At 40.9% G+C, this 18,261-nt stretch overlaps 1 protein-coding gene across 9 annotated transcripts in view; it reads right to left on the minus strand.

Annotated features, from left to right (window-relative positions):
• The window catches only part of camkmt (calmodulin-lysine N-methyltransferase), a 178,901-nt gene that overhangs the window by 82,329 nt on the left and 78,311 nt on the right, over positions 1-18,261 (minus strand). For all 9 annotated transcript variants that reach the window (XM_042501696.2, XM_088086629.1, XM_088086628.1 and 6 more), the window contains exons 5-7: positions 7,768-7,828; positions 6,401-6,452; positions 2,441-2,504 (exon numbers count right to left, since the gene is read on the minus strand). In XM_042501696.2, coding sequence (XP_042357630.2) covers positions 2,441-2,504; positions 6,401-6,452; positions 7,768-7,828 — 177 coding nt within the window. The remainder of the gene's footprint in view (positions 1-2,440; positions 2,505-6,400; positions 6,453-7,767; positions 7,829-18,261) is intronic.

The raw sequence follows: 18,261 nt of genomic DNA on the forward strand, positions 1-18,261 counted from the left end.
GCTATGATTTCACTTACAATTCTCTCTATGTGTTTGTTCTGCGAAACAAAGCAGTCGGTCAATGGCGTATTGTTTGTGTGCCCAAGTGTGCGTGTGTGTGTTTTACAGGCTCCATAATGTTATTGTTTGCGCTTATTGTGATCAGTAAAGGAGCACTGTAGCCGGATGAGACGGAGATATTGTAAGCACAGCTAAATATGGAAGTGCCATGTCGGTCAATGGGGAAGAAATGTGTATTTATATTTCCTGCTTTTATGAAACAACTGTAGCGAGTCTGAGCTTTTATTTTTTCTTGTCTGTTAAGTTGTCGAGTGAATGAAGTGAGATCTGGGAGGACGGGAGAAAAAGGACAAGAATGATGAAAGAAGATTGGGAGAAAAGAGAGGAAAAACAAGAGGCTACAAAGGAGATCAGACAGGGAGAAGTGTAAAATGGATAAAAAAAGGAGCAAGATGGCTTGCAAGCTGACAGAGCTGATCAATAACCCACTCAAAAGAACAAATGTTGGCAAAAAAAAATCTCACCTAAAGATTTGTCCTAAAAACTTAATTATAGGCCTAAACCTTCACCACACACAAACACATTTTAAACAAACCTTGATTGTTCCTGTTTGTAAAACACTCATCAAGCCCTAACCCTAGCCTTAGCATTAGATGAAGTCTCAAACAAAATCTGACAGGATGGCAATTACTGTGCTCTTAACATGGCATTGTGGGCAGCTGGGATTGGTAGATGCCATGTTGAGCGCTGGTGCTGGGTATTTGTCACTGTGGGTGCCCCATCTGCTGCTTTTGCGTAAAGATAAAAGAGGTGGTTGGCTATTCTTTGCCTCTCTCCAAACCCGTCTCTGATTTCAGGGCTGACACACCAAGGTTACAGCGCACTGTCTACTTTTTGTTTACGATACTGCTTTAAAAAGAGACACTGCACAGCTGCAGGAGGTCGCTGCAAAAATAGATTTCATTAAAAAAATATATAATCTTAATAGCAAAGTGAAGAAGATATTAAAATATTTACAGAATTGATTAGCAATAATAATGGTTTAGCTTGCAAGATGTTTTTGATTTTAATAGACAACAACAACTGGCACAGTGATTTATGACTGATTAAGCAGAAACTATTAGACTAATGTAGTTAAGGGGTTGCAATTATTTCATTGGCGTGCACTCAGTTGGCAGTTCATTCGGCACACCTATCTAAAATTAATGCAATCTAATACAACATTCCTACAAAAAAAATCACATGATCTTCTCATTCCCAGGGCATTAGACACGGCAACTTGGTCAGTGGCCCTTGGCATCTCATACAGATGCACAAGGTACCCTTTAGTGTCTATATGAGATGCACTGTGCTTTCAACTAACTCCATGAACCCATCCATGGCAATGACGTAGTATAAAGAGCATGAAAGTGTGCATAGAGAGTGAGGGATGGTGAATGGGTCAAACAAACACAAGACATTCACCAGGGAAACCACTGTCTGTGTCCAAACCAAAAGTCAATGATGATTTTTTTTTTCAACTAACACGCCATGACATACTCCTTAGCTTACTCACGTAAATTGACAGTCTTTGATCTTTTTTCTAAACCAAACTAAGCAGTTTTGTTGATGTTTCTTGTGAACATTGAAATTTATTTTGAAAAGATACTAGGAATATAAAGACCAAATTTTGACACAGACACTGAAAAAACTGTCACTAGAGTGGTATAGTTTAAAGCGTAAGGCCATGTTTTGGAAATCTCACGCTGCACATTTAACTATGTAATATTTCATGTAATCTCTAAACAGATTATACATTTATATGCTGAATTTGTTGGCTATGACGATTTTGGTATCCTAAGTGTTCTGATTTTAGTCTGTAGTCTGTTTGTACTCCAAGTGGTATTGACCAATCACGTTTGAACAGGAGATAAACAGTCTGTGCAGAGGCTGACCCATTGGCAGAAACACAATCTCAGAACCAACTGGCTATTTTCTCTTATCTTTATATTAACTTTTCAAAGAATTATATCCATTCATATGCAGATTTCTGCTTTTAAAGATCAGCTGAAATGAGCGGCACACCAAAGGGTGTTACTTATGTGATATAAAATGTAAGAATGTTGTCCTATGCATAAAAAATGACATACGAAACTGGTATTTTCCCATGTATAATCTATATCTATATATGCAAATTTAACACGTGAATGTGCTAAAACTGCATGTCTCTACCTGTGAATTTAACGTGAAATTTGTTTCACATGTAATGAATTTATGTGTGATTTTTGTGCACAGGAATGCACAAACGACAAATTCTTTGAATGAAACCCCAATAAAAAAAACAAAGGTTTCCACATAAATAAATCCATAAGAATGCATATAAATAAATGAGAGCTAGAGGAATGAGGCAGAGATGGAGAGATAGACAGAAAGAGAAGGAGAGGGGGCGATGAAAGGATACTCTGAATGGACTTCTCGTTCCCATCTGATAGCAGAACTTCCTTCACGTCAGCACAAATGGCAACCTGAGAGACAGAGAGACAGGAAAGAGACAGAGAAATGAAACAACACAGAACAAAAGAACAAAACCAAAAGCACCCTTAGATGAAGCAAACATCTGAACACCCCCCCCCACACACACACACACACACACACACACACACACACACACACAATAATGACATAACCATATCTACAAAGCTTCACTCTTGGCAGCCCAGCCCGCCCCACCCTCCCTCTCCATTGCTCCCTCTCCTCTCTGCCATTTCCCTCTCTATCTTCACCCCATTTTTATGTCTGCATTATTTTAATCATTCAATCAAATCAGTCAATACTTTTATCATTGTGGCTAGCGGTGGGGGCTGCTATCTTGCTATCACTCTGTTCAGTAATTGCATTGTGACAGGGGATGATGGCAAGCGCAGAGCCTTTTCATTTGACGCTGGGTGTTTATCGGGCCGAGCCATCACTCCGTTCGCCGCTGTCACTCTGCACTCGGCTCGCCGGGCCTGCCTGATGCCCTTCATATAACTTTGCGGCGCAGACTGTGAGAGACGAAGAGAAAGAGGGAGAGAGAGCGAGACGGGAGAATGGATAGAAAGCTTTGTGCTGCGTTGTGTGTCTCTGTGCGAGGGAGATATAGATAGAGAGGTGTGTGCTTTACTATAACCTCATCATTTCACATTCTCTTTTCTTTGCAGATGCTTTTTTATATCAGCAAGTGTGTGTCAGGCTGTCAATTTCTGTTAAGGAGTTTGTGTGTGTGCATACACCCATGGGTGAGTGTAAGTGCAAGTAGCTATTGTGTTGGTATGCACACAAATCCCATAAGGCTGATTCAATGTAATCTTGACTCATATGGCATATGGAAAATACATGATGGAGCATATCAAGTGTATGAAAATTTCTGAGGCAAACAGAACACAAACATATGTACGCTCTGACACACATGAACTCCTACAGACACACACACATGTTACGGCCCTGCAGGGTGTGTGAGGGGGTCACTGAGTGCTGTGCGTCCCACCATCTGCTCAAACGGAGGAAGGGACCTCCAGGCTGAACCAGAGCATCCAGCTGAAAGATCAGGAGCTCAACGCTGCAACAACCCTCCAACACCATTGCACACAAATGCAGAGTCAGAAATGTTCGCAAACATCCTAATCTACACAAAGGCTATCAAAATGTCAAACTCTGTGCACTGTTGTGAAATACAGAATCCAATGTCAAACCTAAAACTATACCTTTTGAATCAATTTTTGTTTTTTTTCAAGTATCACCAAGATCATTTACCTTAACCAAGTGTTTATAATGCAAACAATGACAATGAAGCTCCCGTAACCTCAGCAAAGTAATCCCAAACCATAATGTATCCTTAAACCCAATCAAACATAAACCACAACACTGTCACATCATTGATTCACTTTTCAACAATTGTAGCAGTTTTGGAAGCCACTGACATAGTATGTATGTAAAGTATGTAATCCTGTTGATAGTGCCTCATATTGTAAAATACTTCAAGATGTTGTTCTAAAGGGCATGAACAAACCATTTACAATTGCATTTCACTGAAATTATATTCTCATAATTTTATGTGACAAATAAATTAAACCGATAAATTATTTATTTTGTTATCTGATTTAGAAGACTTATTATTTGTTATAAGTTTGCTAATATGTGTAATCTGTAAATATGTTCATCTGTCTGATAAGGTTTTATTACACAACAAAAAAATAAGTACATCTACAGTGGCTGAATAGCAAGAAGAGCAGAGGACCAAGTGTGCTTCCCTGAGTAACACCAATAGCTAAGCAGTTAAAACAAAAACCCCATTCACAGACATAATTATTAACATGTTATTTTGGAGGTGTTGTGTTGTGTTTTGTTACTGATTATTTACCTTTTGTCAGGTATGCAGTGTATCAATGACTGATGACTTTCAGGATTTATTTCTTAACTTAATTCAAATGACCTTTGAGTATATTTTTGAGACACCAAAAGAGATACTAACTTTTTCTAATGTATGGCTGTGACTGTTGGAATTCTTATTGGGGAACATGAATCTCAAGGGACATTTCATAAAACTAAAATATCAGCCTGGTGTTGGCACTAGCTGAAAGTTGGCGAATTTCATTTTTCCATTTTGACCAGCTTGTGGTGCAAGCTGGTTAGGAGATCAAAAAAGAGATATTAGGATTCTTACTCCCGGGATCATAAATGTCTGCACAAAATTCTGTCTTATAGTTCTCAGGTTATTTCAGTTCTGACCCGAGTGATGGACCAACCAAATGGCTGACCAACACAGTCATCCCTAGTGTCATGTCAGTAGTGTAGCTAAAAACCTTCACCAGGCTTGTCAGTGCAAAAGTGCTTCACATCTTCCAAGAGAATCTTAATTCAATCTATTTTGGGGTTGAGCCAACAAATATTAAGGTGACATATTTTTATATGATTGCATGTCACAAGGTATTTTGGGTGGATGCTTCTTGTGATGGGTTGGTTTGTGGAGTATTAAACAAAATATTATACTGGAATCCAGAGTGCAGCCAAACGGGACACTGCTGGAGATGTTGAAGTATGGAAGAGGGAATTGAAATCAGGACCTGAAAATGGTATGGGGCGGAAAAACAGAAGGAAAAGGGGGTGAATAAGTGACAAAAACACAGAGTGGAAGGGAGGAAAGAAATGTAACAACTAGAGGAATAATTAATGAAGTGTTCACATGGGCAACAGAGAAAAAAAAAGTTGAATGTGGTGTCAGTGACGGATGACGGAGGGATGAGGAGAAGGAGAGGTGTGAAGGAAGGATTCCATCTCAAGCCACCAATGTCAAAACATGGTGTATTGACTGCTAAGAGATAAAACCAGGCTCTCACACACACTCACACCTCAAACACACACACACACAGCACAGAATGGCATCTAGCAGATCGATGGGACACTGACGCCTGCTATGTGGAAGGGCCCTTAAGACCCTTGCTAATAAACCCTATGGCTGACGGACTGCGGTATATCTGAGTGTGTGTGTTTGTGTGCATGTGTGTGTGTGTGTTGTGTCAGTACAGGACAGCAGTTAAGACCTAAGCTAGTTCATATAGCTAGGATTCAGGTGGTCTGGTGATTGAGTGAATGTGTTGAAACATGATAAAAGAGAATATTATTAACATCATTCAAAAATAATCCTGTTAATCAGAAACACTGGCTTTATATCTAAACAATCTACACCACAATCTACCCCAAACTGATGTTTTTTATTTTGTAGTATGTTTATGTTATATACTTGATTCCTGCAGTGTAATATGGCTTATATCTCATTTTGTTACTTGCATGATTTTTTTTGACACATATTTGATGAGCATTGTTAGAGGGAGCCTGAGATCCAAGATTTCCATTTCCAACGACCGTTTCTCTGTAATTGCTTTGTTCGTCGGGGCTCCTACACAATGTCATAGGCAAATTTTCAAAACTTCTCCATAACTTTTTAATCAACCATATAAAGCTTTTCCTAATTTAGGAGTCTTCTGTTCATAGATTTAGGAGCGGTTTTCAGTACAAATACATGTTGTCAATTACTCTCAACTGAGTTATTCAATAAGTAAGACACTAACCACAGGCTAAGATGCTAAGATGTTCTGTAAATACGGCCTAAGGTGGTGAACGCCGAAGAGTAGACATGTGACTATTTTAAAGTGGGTTAAGAGTGTGCACGCATACACTTATTGAGGTACAAAAACACACACAGGCACATAAGGAGCTAATGATATGTATATGAATAGGTATGGATACTGTGTGCACATGCTGTTTGTGTATTGATTGGTGAGGGTCAGTTTCATTAGGGAAGCCAAACCACTTCTCCAGCAAATATCTGTGTATCTGTGTGTGTGTGTGTGTGTGTGTGTGTGTGTGTCTGTGTGTCACTTACCATGAGCCCAGCAAGACAAGTCATACCTCCTCCTAACTCACACACTGCACCCCTGAGAGACAGAGAGAGGGCGACAGCAGAGAGTGGGAGTGAGATTCACCTTGCTGAGCCAAACCTAGCAGTTTAGCACCAACACACACTCACACACACACACACACACACACACACACACACACACACACACACACATACTGTACAGTAGATGCACACTTACACACGCTATCATACACACACATGCACATACACACACAGTAAACACAGCAGGATAAGAAATATCAATTCAACCATCAACCTGAAAGCTGAATACTGAACATTGAGAAGCACAAGCTCAATCAGCAGGAATCTGAGAAAACACTCACACACACACTCACACACACACACACACACACACACACACACACACACACATACACACGCACACACACACAGTCCTGTAGCTTGCATGCTCATTCAACCCATCTCTCCATCCTCTTCCTCCTTTCATCTCCCCTTCCCCTCCATCTCTACCCCTGTCCTCTTTCATCCCTCCCTGCCTCCCTCCCTCTCTCGCTGACCTTCACTACGCTGCTCTGATCAATACCCCTCTCTTCCTCGCCTCCCGCCTCTTGAATGTTAAAACAGGAAATCAAAGGGTGACGTTCCACCTTGAGTGGAAATCAAAGGTGCCTGGGTGCTTTTCAGCCCCGTGCCGCAGGGCAGGCCGGTGCTCAGCAGACGAGAGCAGGGGAAAGAGCAACACAGGACAACACAGCGTGGCATGGAAAGGCACAGAATGACACAAGAGCCAGGCATTTACTTCAGGATTTAAATTAGAGCAGATCCAAAAGCCTTTCTCTACTGTTCCATCTTCTATTATTACAGCAAATGCCATGCTTTAAATAAGTTTACAGAGGAAGAATAATGGTGCTCATACTGATTTTTATTATGAAATGATTTCCTGTCATGCAGCTTTTTAATTTTGTTTGAAATCAAACAAGGTAGAAAGAAGGCCATTGCATTCTGACAAACATATTTCTGAATGTTTCGATATTTATGCAGTAAATATTTTACTGATGTCCAACTGTCAAATAATAATAAAAAACAACTCTTAACTGTTTCAATTAGATTAAACTAAAGGGAGAGTTCACCCCAAGATCCAAAATACATATTTTTTCTAGATTGTCTAGATTGTTGTTTAGTGATAGATATTAATACAAGTAAAAGGAAAGATATTTACTTTTGATTTTAGGGTGAACTGTCCCTTTAAATGCATCATCAGAAAATATATAGATCCTAATCAATGTTATGACGGCTATAAGTTCTTGTTTTCATGGTGAATCATTACTTTGAGGATGGAGTGAACAGGTTTAAAGAGAGGGATAACTCACTTGAACATGTGACGTTTCTGCAGGCAGTAATGAGCCATCACCTCTTCAGACGGCCACACACCTGAGTTAGAGAGAGACCAAAAGGGAGTTAGAGACTCACTTACTAAGTGATGTTTCTATCCATTTCAGCGACAGATCTTTATTTGCATCATTTGACTCGCATCGTAAATGTGACAAAGTGCTTTGATTCCAGTGTCTCAACATCAAAACGCCTTAATATTGATATAAAACCCAAATAAAGACAATGAGTGTTCAGTGAAACATAATTGGATGCGCTGTATTTTCCAGTCTGTGTTCATTTGCTTCTCTTGTGGTTTCCACCTTGCCTGTGATCCAAGGCTTCTCTGTCTCTGTTTGTCTGTCTGTCCGTCTGTCTATCCTAAATCCTTGCAACACACTCTCTCATTGGGCACTGTGTATGCAAGTGTGTGTGTGTGTGTGTGTGTGTGTGTGTGTGACAGGGGGTCCAGTGGGTGATAATCACAGCGTGCAGGCCTGTCTGGCTTATCACCTACTGTCAGCCCTTCTCCTTCTGCTGTGCATGTAACACACACTAAAGCACACACACACTTGCATACTTGGTGCTATTTTCCCTCTCTCTCTCTCTCTCTCTCTCTCTCTCTTACTCTCTCTCTCTCTCAACACACACACGTTGGCAGTAGAAGAAGTAAACATTCATTTGAATAAAACTTCAGCTTTTCGCTTCTGGCTTTGAACAAGAAGGTTCGGCTTGGCGCAGTCTGTGTGTGTTTGTGTGCGCACATGCATCTGTGTGTGTTTATATGAAGGAGTTGTTGAGAAAAAGAGAATGAGGGGATATAGACTGAGTTGGAGAAAGCAAGTGAGGGAGGGAGGGAGACAGAGATAGAAAATGAGCGAGGTAACGAGAGAAAGCTGGGTAGGGCGGCTGGGTGAGAGGAGGAGGAGAGAGAAAAGGTGGTAGTCGATATAATAAGCGGCTTACAGGCGGTCTCTCTTCACCTCATGGGGCAGACATCACTGCTCTCTCACTTTCCCTCTCTGTGTCTATCTCTCTCGCTCGTCCTCTCTCTCGCTCTCTCTCTTTCCCCTCGCTCCGGTCCGCCAAGATTAGCTCAAGCAAGCAGGATTTAATAATGCCTATTGATAAAATGTCCAAATATTCCTTTTCCCCATTAGAAAAAAAAACACGCTTTCTACATCTTGGCTTGACAGCACACACACACACACACACACACACACACACATACAATGACAGCCAGAGTAGCTATAGTGTGTCTAGAGAGTGTCAAGACATGTGACATTTTAAATTTCATCTGTTATTCCCCTTCAGCTGGGCACTTGTCACAGGGTAAACTTTATACTGTCAATTGGTTTGTCGGTGCAGCAAAATCTCAGATTATATATATATATTTATATAAATTATAAAAGTTATGTACTGATGACATTTAAAATGCTTATTGTTACATTTATCAAGACAATTTATTGTGATATAGATTGTTGCACATACTTAACAGAACAAATCTTAATGTGTCACTTTTTTTTTTTACCCTAATAAATTAAAAGCAGCAATAACAGTTAACTCCAATATTCTCCAGGCAGGCAAGAAAAATGATTAAAAGCCCTGTTGTGCTGCAGGACTGAGCAGAGACACCAGAGCAGCTTCAGTTCCTGTTCATCCTCTAGAATAGATGTATGTGGGTCCTTGTGCATCTTAAGCTGCATCCTAAATCTTACCTCCCCCCTTAAGTTTGACCCCTCCCCATTGTGGTTGTGTGTTCATATGAAACATAATGGTGTCCTACCACAAACCTTTGCCCTGTAAAATGACAGTTCAGCCCCTCCCCTCTGTGTGCGAGGATGTGTGTCATCATGACAATTGACATGAAGGGCCACCCAGAACATCTTGGGCGGGTGAACAGTAGAGGGTGGTAATGCAACATTAAACCTGGTGTGATCTGCCATCTAACAACATGAGCTGAAGAAGAAAAATTATCATCTCTATACTCTAGTCTGCAGTTTTATTTAGTTTTCTTTCTGCTATTGACTTCTGATGATGTACAGAGGTCATGAGTGGCATCAATAACAACATCCCTGAACCTGAAAAGGAAGGTTTAAGAGGAAGAATCTGGACAAAGCTGTACTTTTCCCTTTCAGGCTGTTTTCTGTCAGGATGTCCACACTTTAAAGGAATTGTACATCTGTGTGTTAAACTAAAATGCCTCAAGCCCATGTGATTATCAGATCAAGAAAATCACCAGATAACACTGTGCACTGAGTTCAGTCAAGCACCAGTAATGTTAAGTTTAAATCGGATATTTCTCACCATGTTTTCATCCCCTCTGCAGAGGGCCTCTTCCTGTCCACCAACTGGTGCCCCAACTCCCAGATTAACTTTCTTTAATAGAGTTATGTGCCTGTGTGTATGCAAGTGCATGAGTGAGTGTGTGAATGCATGCATGTGTCTGTGTGTGTGTGAGAGAGAGCGAGACAGACAGCTCTAAGTAATAAAGCTTTGTAAAGCATATGTGAATCTGATGGTTAATCCCCAACTCCAATAACATTAATAGCCCAGGGTGATAGGAACTATGTGTGCTTGTCTGTGTGTTTGTGTACGTGTGTGCATGCATGTGTGATAAGTATGCGGTGCCTGTTTGTGTGTGTGTGTGCGTGCCTCCCAGGTTGAGGTGCACTGTAGGAAATGAAGGGATCAGGAGTAGAGAGCAGATTACTCTTCCTGAGGATAATGAAATTATTTCTCACCTTCAATTACTAGATGAAGCAGTGTAGGTGTGTGTGCATGTGTGTATCAGCTTAATATAGTTATCGGCCCCAGGCACTAAACCTTGTCAATGGTGTCACCCCCCGAAAACCCTATGTGAAGCTTATTGGGGTTGTGTGCTAACATGGTTAACTTTTGTCTGGGTTGCTGCAGGAATAACTTCAAACCTGTGAGACAAACAAAAAGTAAAGTCTTTCTGATTGAATGTTTGTTTTTTTTAGTTTGTTTTTTAAGTATCTGTGAACATGTGCCAATTGTTCATTTTTTCTCAAATAAGTGGCTTATTTCTGCTGCTATGCCATAATGTAACTAACTTCATGATTTTATTTTCATCTGCAGTCTGACCAATCACTGGTGCCTACTTTAGTCTCTGTACAGAAAAGTGGCAAAATAAACTAATGAAATCATTTCATGTGGTTGCATGCTGTGGTAGCATTATTATTATTATTACTATAATTGAGTCCAATTTATTCACATTTAGATTTGATTAAACTATTTAGGCAGTCTACAGGTATCAGACACTTACATATGATGCTTTTTTGAGAACTTCTCAAGATCATTTGAACCAAATTTTAGACTGCTTTTTTAATTTTTTAAAATCATCAGTTTTCACTATCAACAAACTTTTTTCTCATGCTGTGGTAAAATATGTCAGTAAGACATGCTGCACGGTTGACACAGTGTACAGTACTGGAGGCAGACGGCCTGCTAAGCCAATCACATCTCCTGGCTGCAGCTACCCTTTGAATTGACTGTGTAATGAAGTGGTCCTAAACCCCCCAAACATCCTGGTGACCCGACGGTGACCCTGGGAACTCCAAGACTTATGGCAGTGCTAATCTGCCCTCAGTAGCTGTCAGTAATCTCATGCACAGGGATGGAATTATCCATCCATCCCTCCATTTTCTGCTGCTTATCCAGGTTCGGGCCGAGGTGGCAGCAGGCTAAGAAAGGTAACCTGGTCAGCAGGGTATCCTTCTCCTCACCCGCGACCTCCTGAGGCATCCCTGGCCTTTGAATGCCCCGGGATCAGGCAGCAGAGATGGAATTAGCTAAAGGACTATTTCAAATATCTCAAGTGGATCCAGGTGCTATTTGGGGAAACACAACCTAAAATAGCTAAACCAAGATAAGCTAACAGTACTCGAGACAAGGCTGTTACTCCGTCCTCAGTAGCAAGAATTAATTATACACAGCCTGAACACATTCATTTAAAAGATAAAAGGATCTGCTTAAGTGAGCGTGTGCTGAAAGCGATATTGATTGCTGCTTTTCACTGTTTAAATGTCTCTGAATTAAAGCGCTCTTTACACAGTCCACATGTTAAAAGATGTCACAAAGGTCAGTTTATGTATGAGACCAGCTGTTGGTCATTGTGTTCTACAGATGCTGTATTTACAGAGACACTGGAGGGCTCAGAGATTTGAGGTGTTGGTCAACAGTTTCCCCTAACAAAGCAAGCAATTTTGCTCAGTTTCTATCTGCAGAAAATATAATGTTTGTTTTTCGCCTTTCTTTTATCAGCTTCTGTTAGCTCTCCTGCTGAGGACAGAATGCTGCGGTATAGTGCTATAGAAAGGATAGGATGAGTAAAAGAAGAGAGGACAAGCGGGATGATGAGGAGGAGGCAGGAGATGATCAGAGTGCAGCAAACAACAGTGTGGATGAGGAAAATGGGAACAATTTAAAAGTTCTACAAAAGAGCAGTCAGGAGGAAGGTGTAGGGAGGAACGGGGAGGGGAGGTGGGTTGAGACGGAGAAAGTTAAGCAGAATGGAGCAACACATTCTCATCCCAACTCGTCAAATACCCCCACTTGGTAAGTGGACTTTCAAGGCTACAAATGACACGCTAGATATTTTGTTATATGTTTGTTACATTTTGTTACTGTTTTGTTTCTTCTTTTTTTTTCTTGTTCTTATCCACTGTTTGGGTCCAAGGACAGAGATGACATATGCTATAAAGCCCCCTGAGGCAATTTCTGATTTTTGATATTGGATTTTATAAATAAAACTGAATTGAAATTTAATTGAATAGATATCCTCCTGAGTCTGTTGTTGATTCTCCAGGATGCCACATCGTTTAATGCCTGTTACATGCATTATGTCTTTTTAAAATGCACTTCTATTTTCACAGGAAAACAATTTCTGCTTCTCAGATGCATAGTCTTAAAATACACTTACAATGTAAGTAAACACAATTTGTTTTTTTCCTTGTGTGACAAAAGGACAAGGTTAGGATTAGAAAAAAACATCATGGTTTTATGCACCATCATACAGGAAGTAAACACTGTACTTCAGGTGAAAGTCTGGGATTTTTTGCGCCCATCCACCGCCCGTCCCGTCCTCTCTTTAATGGGCCTCTGCAGCTTCTTATATCACACTGCTACTGGTGGCGTATCTTAAGATACAAACTGACAGTATGATACACGGCTGTGTATCATACTGCCGCTAAAGTTATAAGTGATGCTGCTCAGCCATGCATCACACCGCCGCGAAAGTTACAGACTGATGCCACCTGGCCGCATATCAAACTGCTGCAAAAGGTAAAAAGTGATGTCTCCTGTCCGTGTATCATACTGCCGCTTAAGTTATCAACTGACGCCACCCAGGCACATATCAAACTGCAGCTGATGTTATAAAGCTGCTAGTATTATAAACAACCGTGAAAAAGTGCCTTTTGCTTCAGTGTCTGATGCCAAAATCACTGACCAAGCGGGTTTATTTAACGAGTTGGGAATGTGGACGGGATGCATGGAGGTGGCAGCAAAATAAAACATGGGGCTCAAAAGATGAGCTGAGGAATGAAAGCAAGGAGCAGAGAAAGAAAAGAGGGAGAAGAGATGAAGAAGCAGATGAGGAGGAGTGAGAATTAGGCAGGGAGAGGAGTGACCATGAAGAAGATGACGAATAACAGGAGTAATGGGAGGGAGGTGAGGAGGACAGGATTGGATGGGGAAAAAAATACACTAAGGAAAGGGAGAGAGAGAGAGGTGTCAAGATGGGGTTAAGTGGGCCATGATGTTGCTTTGAGCACGCACACAACACACACACAGATGCCTCTCTGTCACTATTACATACTGATACACGCACCTGTCTCTCTCTCTCTCTCTCTCTCTCTCTCTCACACACACACACACACACACACACACACACACAGTGTGTCTCTCTCTCTCTCTCCCCTCCGGCCCAGCGTGTCTTCAGGCTCCGTGGCTCTCTGGCGGTGATCCGTCTCCACATTAAGCGAGGCCTCAGATAATTCCTAAGCCTCCTCCATGGCCGATCCAATAAGGGATAAGGCTCTCGGCTGGCCATGATCAACTGACAATCTGTCCTCTCACAAGGCTACTTTAGTGGAGGCCAGGATTACCCCGGACAGCCTAGACAGGGTGTACACACAGTTCACAAGACCACAGAGCTGATGTGTGTGCATGTGTGTTGTATGTGTGTGTGTGAGAGAGAGACAGAGTTAAAGAGAAAGACAGAGTTACAAAGATTGTGCACAGAGGGAAAAGTGTGTGCAGCTATGTGCAAGTGTTTGTGTGCGTGGCACCACAGCGAGGCACGAGAGAACTGGTCGCTGCGTCGAGTTTGTTAGTTGAGGAGTTTCAAACTGACAACATCAGTGAGATCTCTGCGACAAAACACTATGATACTTACAAAAATATGGTACTTTGTAAAAGGTAACACTTTGACAGGGTAGAGTCTGTATTTTGAAACGACAGCAAAAGTCTGTCTTGAAACAGCTGCGCATTTTGGAAACATTTTGATATACATTATTATATAAAGCAGCATCAATCTACAACAAAAAGTGTTTTTGGCTTTGGATGGGCACAACAAAATAACAACAAAAATTGGAACGCCACTAGGACAAAGTCAAGTGGGGGAATACGGTGCAAGTATATTTAAGTTATTTCTTAAGTTCTGTAAATTGCAAGCAGGTGAACATTTGATGAACAATTGTCACTTGCAACAGTTTATGCTTGCTTCTATCTGCTTGTTTGCTCAGTTGACTTCACCTGTGTTTAGTTTATCAGTTTAAAGTTGCATTTATCAGCACAGAGGCTGGCAAAACATATCTGTTCCTCTATGGTCCTTGGTCCTGGAATGATCTGCTGGTCAAGTTCAGATTTGACACTTTTATCTCTTTAAATTATTTTCAACTAGATTAAAGTAAATGGTCCTTGCTAGCTGTAGCTGCTTTAATCAACTAACACATTCTAGACTAAATATTGCTACTTTTTAATGCACTTTTTGTATTTATGCTACTGTATCATCCTGTCTTGGCTAGTTATAACTTGATAAAGAGGTTTTAATTTCAATGTGACTTCCTAATTAAATATTTAAAAATTATAATATATAAAACAATAAAAAAATATTAATATAAAAATGAATTTTAACATGCATAAACACCAAATGTAACTTACGGCCATTGATCATACAGCTTACACAACAAGACATGCAACATCAAAGCCTTGTGATAAAATGTGCCACTGTTAGCTAGTTAGCAAGCTAATATTAGCATTTAAGTTATAGTTTGGGGCACCATATTATTACCCAATTGATGCTATAAATAAACAGATGGCTTTTATTCAACAAAAGTATTGTGATAGTTTAAAATATAGATGTATATATGTACAATGCTTCAGTGTTCACTGTGGAAATCAGGCAAAATTTCACAAGTACAAATGCATTTGTGGTTCCACCCCTGCAGCTATGTAGGCAACATGGTGACCAGTATGTGTGAGAAATATTATATCAACTTTTTGACTGTTCTGAGTGCATCATCTGAATACCCACAGTGTACTGCGTTTTTCCATATTTCCTAGTGTAAATGCACTTAAGCACCCAAAATATCATCCCCTACCAAATCTGATTAGGTCAGGTTTTATAAAGCCTTGAACTATTAATTGTAGTGTGTTAATAAGAATAGCAATTACGAAATGATCATTCTGCCTAGCTGGTATGGTAAATACACATGCTGTGAATAGGCAGTTTAGATAGCCTATTCGCCTTTCACCAGAGGAGCCAGGCAATGTGTGATAAGCATCGACATTCTCGCCAACAGAGTCTGCCTTGGAGACACTCCTGATCCCTTTTTCCATTGGAATAGGCTCATTTTAACACATACTCTCACACACACACACACACACACACACACACACATGCACGCACACGCTTGGAGGACTGTGCAGGGCTTCGATAAGCGTGGCCCTTCTCTCTCTCTCTCTCTGAGTAAACATCGTTTTGGATTAGGCAGAGTATAATGAGAGCAGGGGGCTATCTGCCCACCACGCCTGCATTGTGGCCCCCCGCTCCTCTCTGAGGGGGCCGGGACCAATCTTTACTCTGCTATTTATCCCCCTCCTCTGATAGCTTACTTATCTGCTGCAAAATGCCAGGGCTGACTGCCTGTCTAACTGCCCCTATAACTGTCTGCTTGCCTCCTTTTCTGCCTGCTTCCACGCCCTTCTGTCCGTCTGTCTGTCTGTCTGTCATCCTGTCTTAAAGCTCGCAAAAGCATTAAGACAAATGCATGACCACATCTCATTTTATCTCACCTCTCCCTGTTTGTCAGCATATCTGTTGACATGATGGACTCTTTTCCTGAATCTCATCTGGTGCAGGTTGCTGATGCAGAGGACAGCGCTGCAGTGGGAGGGATATTATAAAAGCACAGCAATGCCATATGTAGAGCAAGCAGGGCAGCTTGTCTTTGCACCAATATAGGAAGTCATTGCACGGTGTGTGTATGATATTATTTATAGGGTGTATTTTGTCATCATATTTATTTTATGTACAAATAAAATCACATTTAGGGAGTCTATGTCGAAAATATACTATTTATACATTTTTTGTGATCCAAGTGTAAACAGTTCTTTGATGTAATGTGAAAAGCTACCATGGTAGCATTACTTACTGAGTGTGGAAGCACTAAACCTGATATTATGGGCTCCTCTGTATAATGCCACATATAATTTAGACCAAGAATTCACCTCCATGCAGTATCATATTGATACCAAACCTTTAAGAAGTATTTCACTGCTGGGAGGATGGTTTATTAAAACATGGCTGTCTGCAGTAGATGGAGATAGATGCAAATACTTTTGAAATTACAGCTGAATGACCAGAGTGAACTGAGAAAAAGGCTGTGGCTTTTGCTTAAGAGGTAAAAAACCTACAATTACTAAAATGCACTGCGCCACACCAGACAAAAAATGTTCTGGCTGGTCAGTGAAGTAACGCAAACTTATGGCAGCTGGCTGGTAGCTTACAACCTCATATAACAGTTAACCTGTTCGCCAAAACATGTTTCTGAAAACATTTCAGAAAAGACAGTAACAGAATCTTGGTTTATATTTGATCAGCACTGCTTAGTTTTACAATTTGTTCTCCGTTTTTTCAGCCTCCATTTTCACTGTTTAGGAAACAGTTTAGCACCCACTTCCTGTTCACAAACTCTTACTATTACAGCTAAACACAGCACTAAAATATGTTTCTGAAAACAATCTAGAAGAGAATAGGCAGTGCAGTAACATTATCTTGGTTTATATTCAAGCAGCACTACTAAGTTTTATGGGCGTGTCTGTCTCTTGGTCCACTTCTATACTCTTTGTGTCCACGATGGTGGCATGGGTAGTGGGTAGTACCAAAATGCAGAAGCACAAGCAATAGAGCAACAGCTCCAAGAGCCAACAAAACTCCTTTGGATAACACAATTTGTGGGAGGGGTTGGGGGGTCTCGGCACTGGTTGGATTGATTCATACTCCCCACATTGTTATGATAAAATGATAAAAAGATGGTTGAAAATCAGGGAAGTATCTTTTACAAACCAACAAAAATAGGTGATACACCTTTGGAATAAACACATCTTTCGATTTTCATTTCCATCGTCCACTTTTTTACTTAAATATGAAGCAGAATAAGGGAAAAATGTTTTTCAAGCTATAAGTGGTATTCTTGTTTTTATTATACTGACGTTTTATGAATCAGCTGCTTTCACCATCATGCCCTGAACTTCTCATTGACAGTAAAAATTAAACTGTGAGTATAACCATTGAAAGTACACAGTTGTCCAGGAGCAAAGGAATACAGGGGAGGTGAGGCGTACAGGAGCAGAATCATAGTATTCAGAGAAAGAGTAAGTAAGTACAGAGAAAGAAATAGAAGGACAGAGTGCAAGAGACAGAATTACAGAGAGGAGGAACGATCGAAGGGGAGGGGAGGGAATGAGATGCGGGGAGCGACAGGAGGAGGCAGAAACAAAGAGGGAGTTTGACATGCGGCTAATAGACATATCAGCACTGAGGTGTGGGGTTTAGCTGGCAGACGAGAGCTTTGCAGAGCTTCATTCATTGATTAGCATACGGAGAGTGGCATGGGGCCGTGTGACAACCCCAGATTACGCTGCACACACACGCACACACACACACACACACACACACACACAATGTAGATTGCCACAGATTGCATCTCTCTCCTTCCTTGGAGAAAGGCAAGGATGTCAAATTACAGGGTGTCACCTGCACCGGGCTATCTAGTTTCTTGAATGTTAATGTATATAAACAATTAGGACAGCAGAAAGAGAAAGAGAGGGGACTGGTGGTGACTGATGAAGAGAAAGATGGAGAGAAGGGAATAAAAAAGGGGGAGAAAAGAGTTGGGATGGTGTGAGGAAAAAAGAGAAGAGATGGGAGGTGAGAACGGCAGGAGAGAGTGAAGGAAGTGAGGAAG

The sequence above is a fragment of the Plectropomus leopardus genome, chromosome 13 (genome assembly GCF_026936395.1).
Source record: "Plectropomus leopardus strain MGB_pleo_1.0 chromosome 13, ASM2693639v1, whole genome shotgun sequence".
Taxonomy (NCBI): domain Eukaryota; kingdom Metazoa; phylum Chordata; class Actinopteri; order Perciformes; family Serranidae; genus Plectropomus; species Plectropomus leopardus.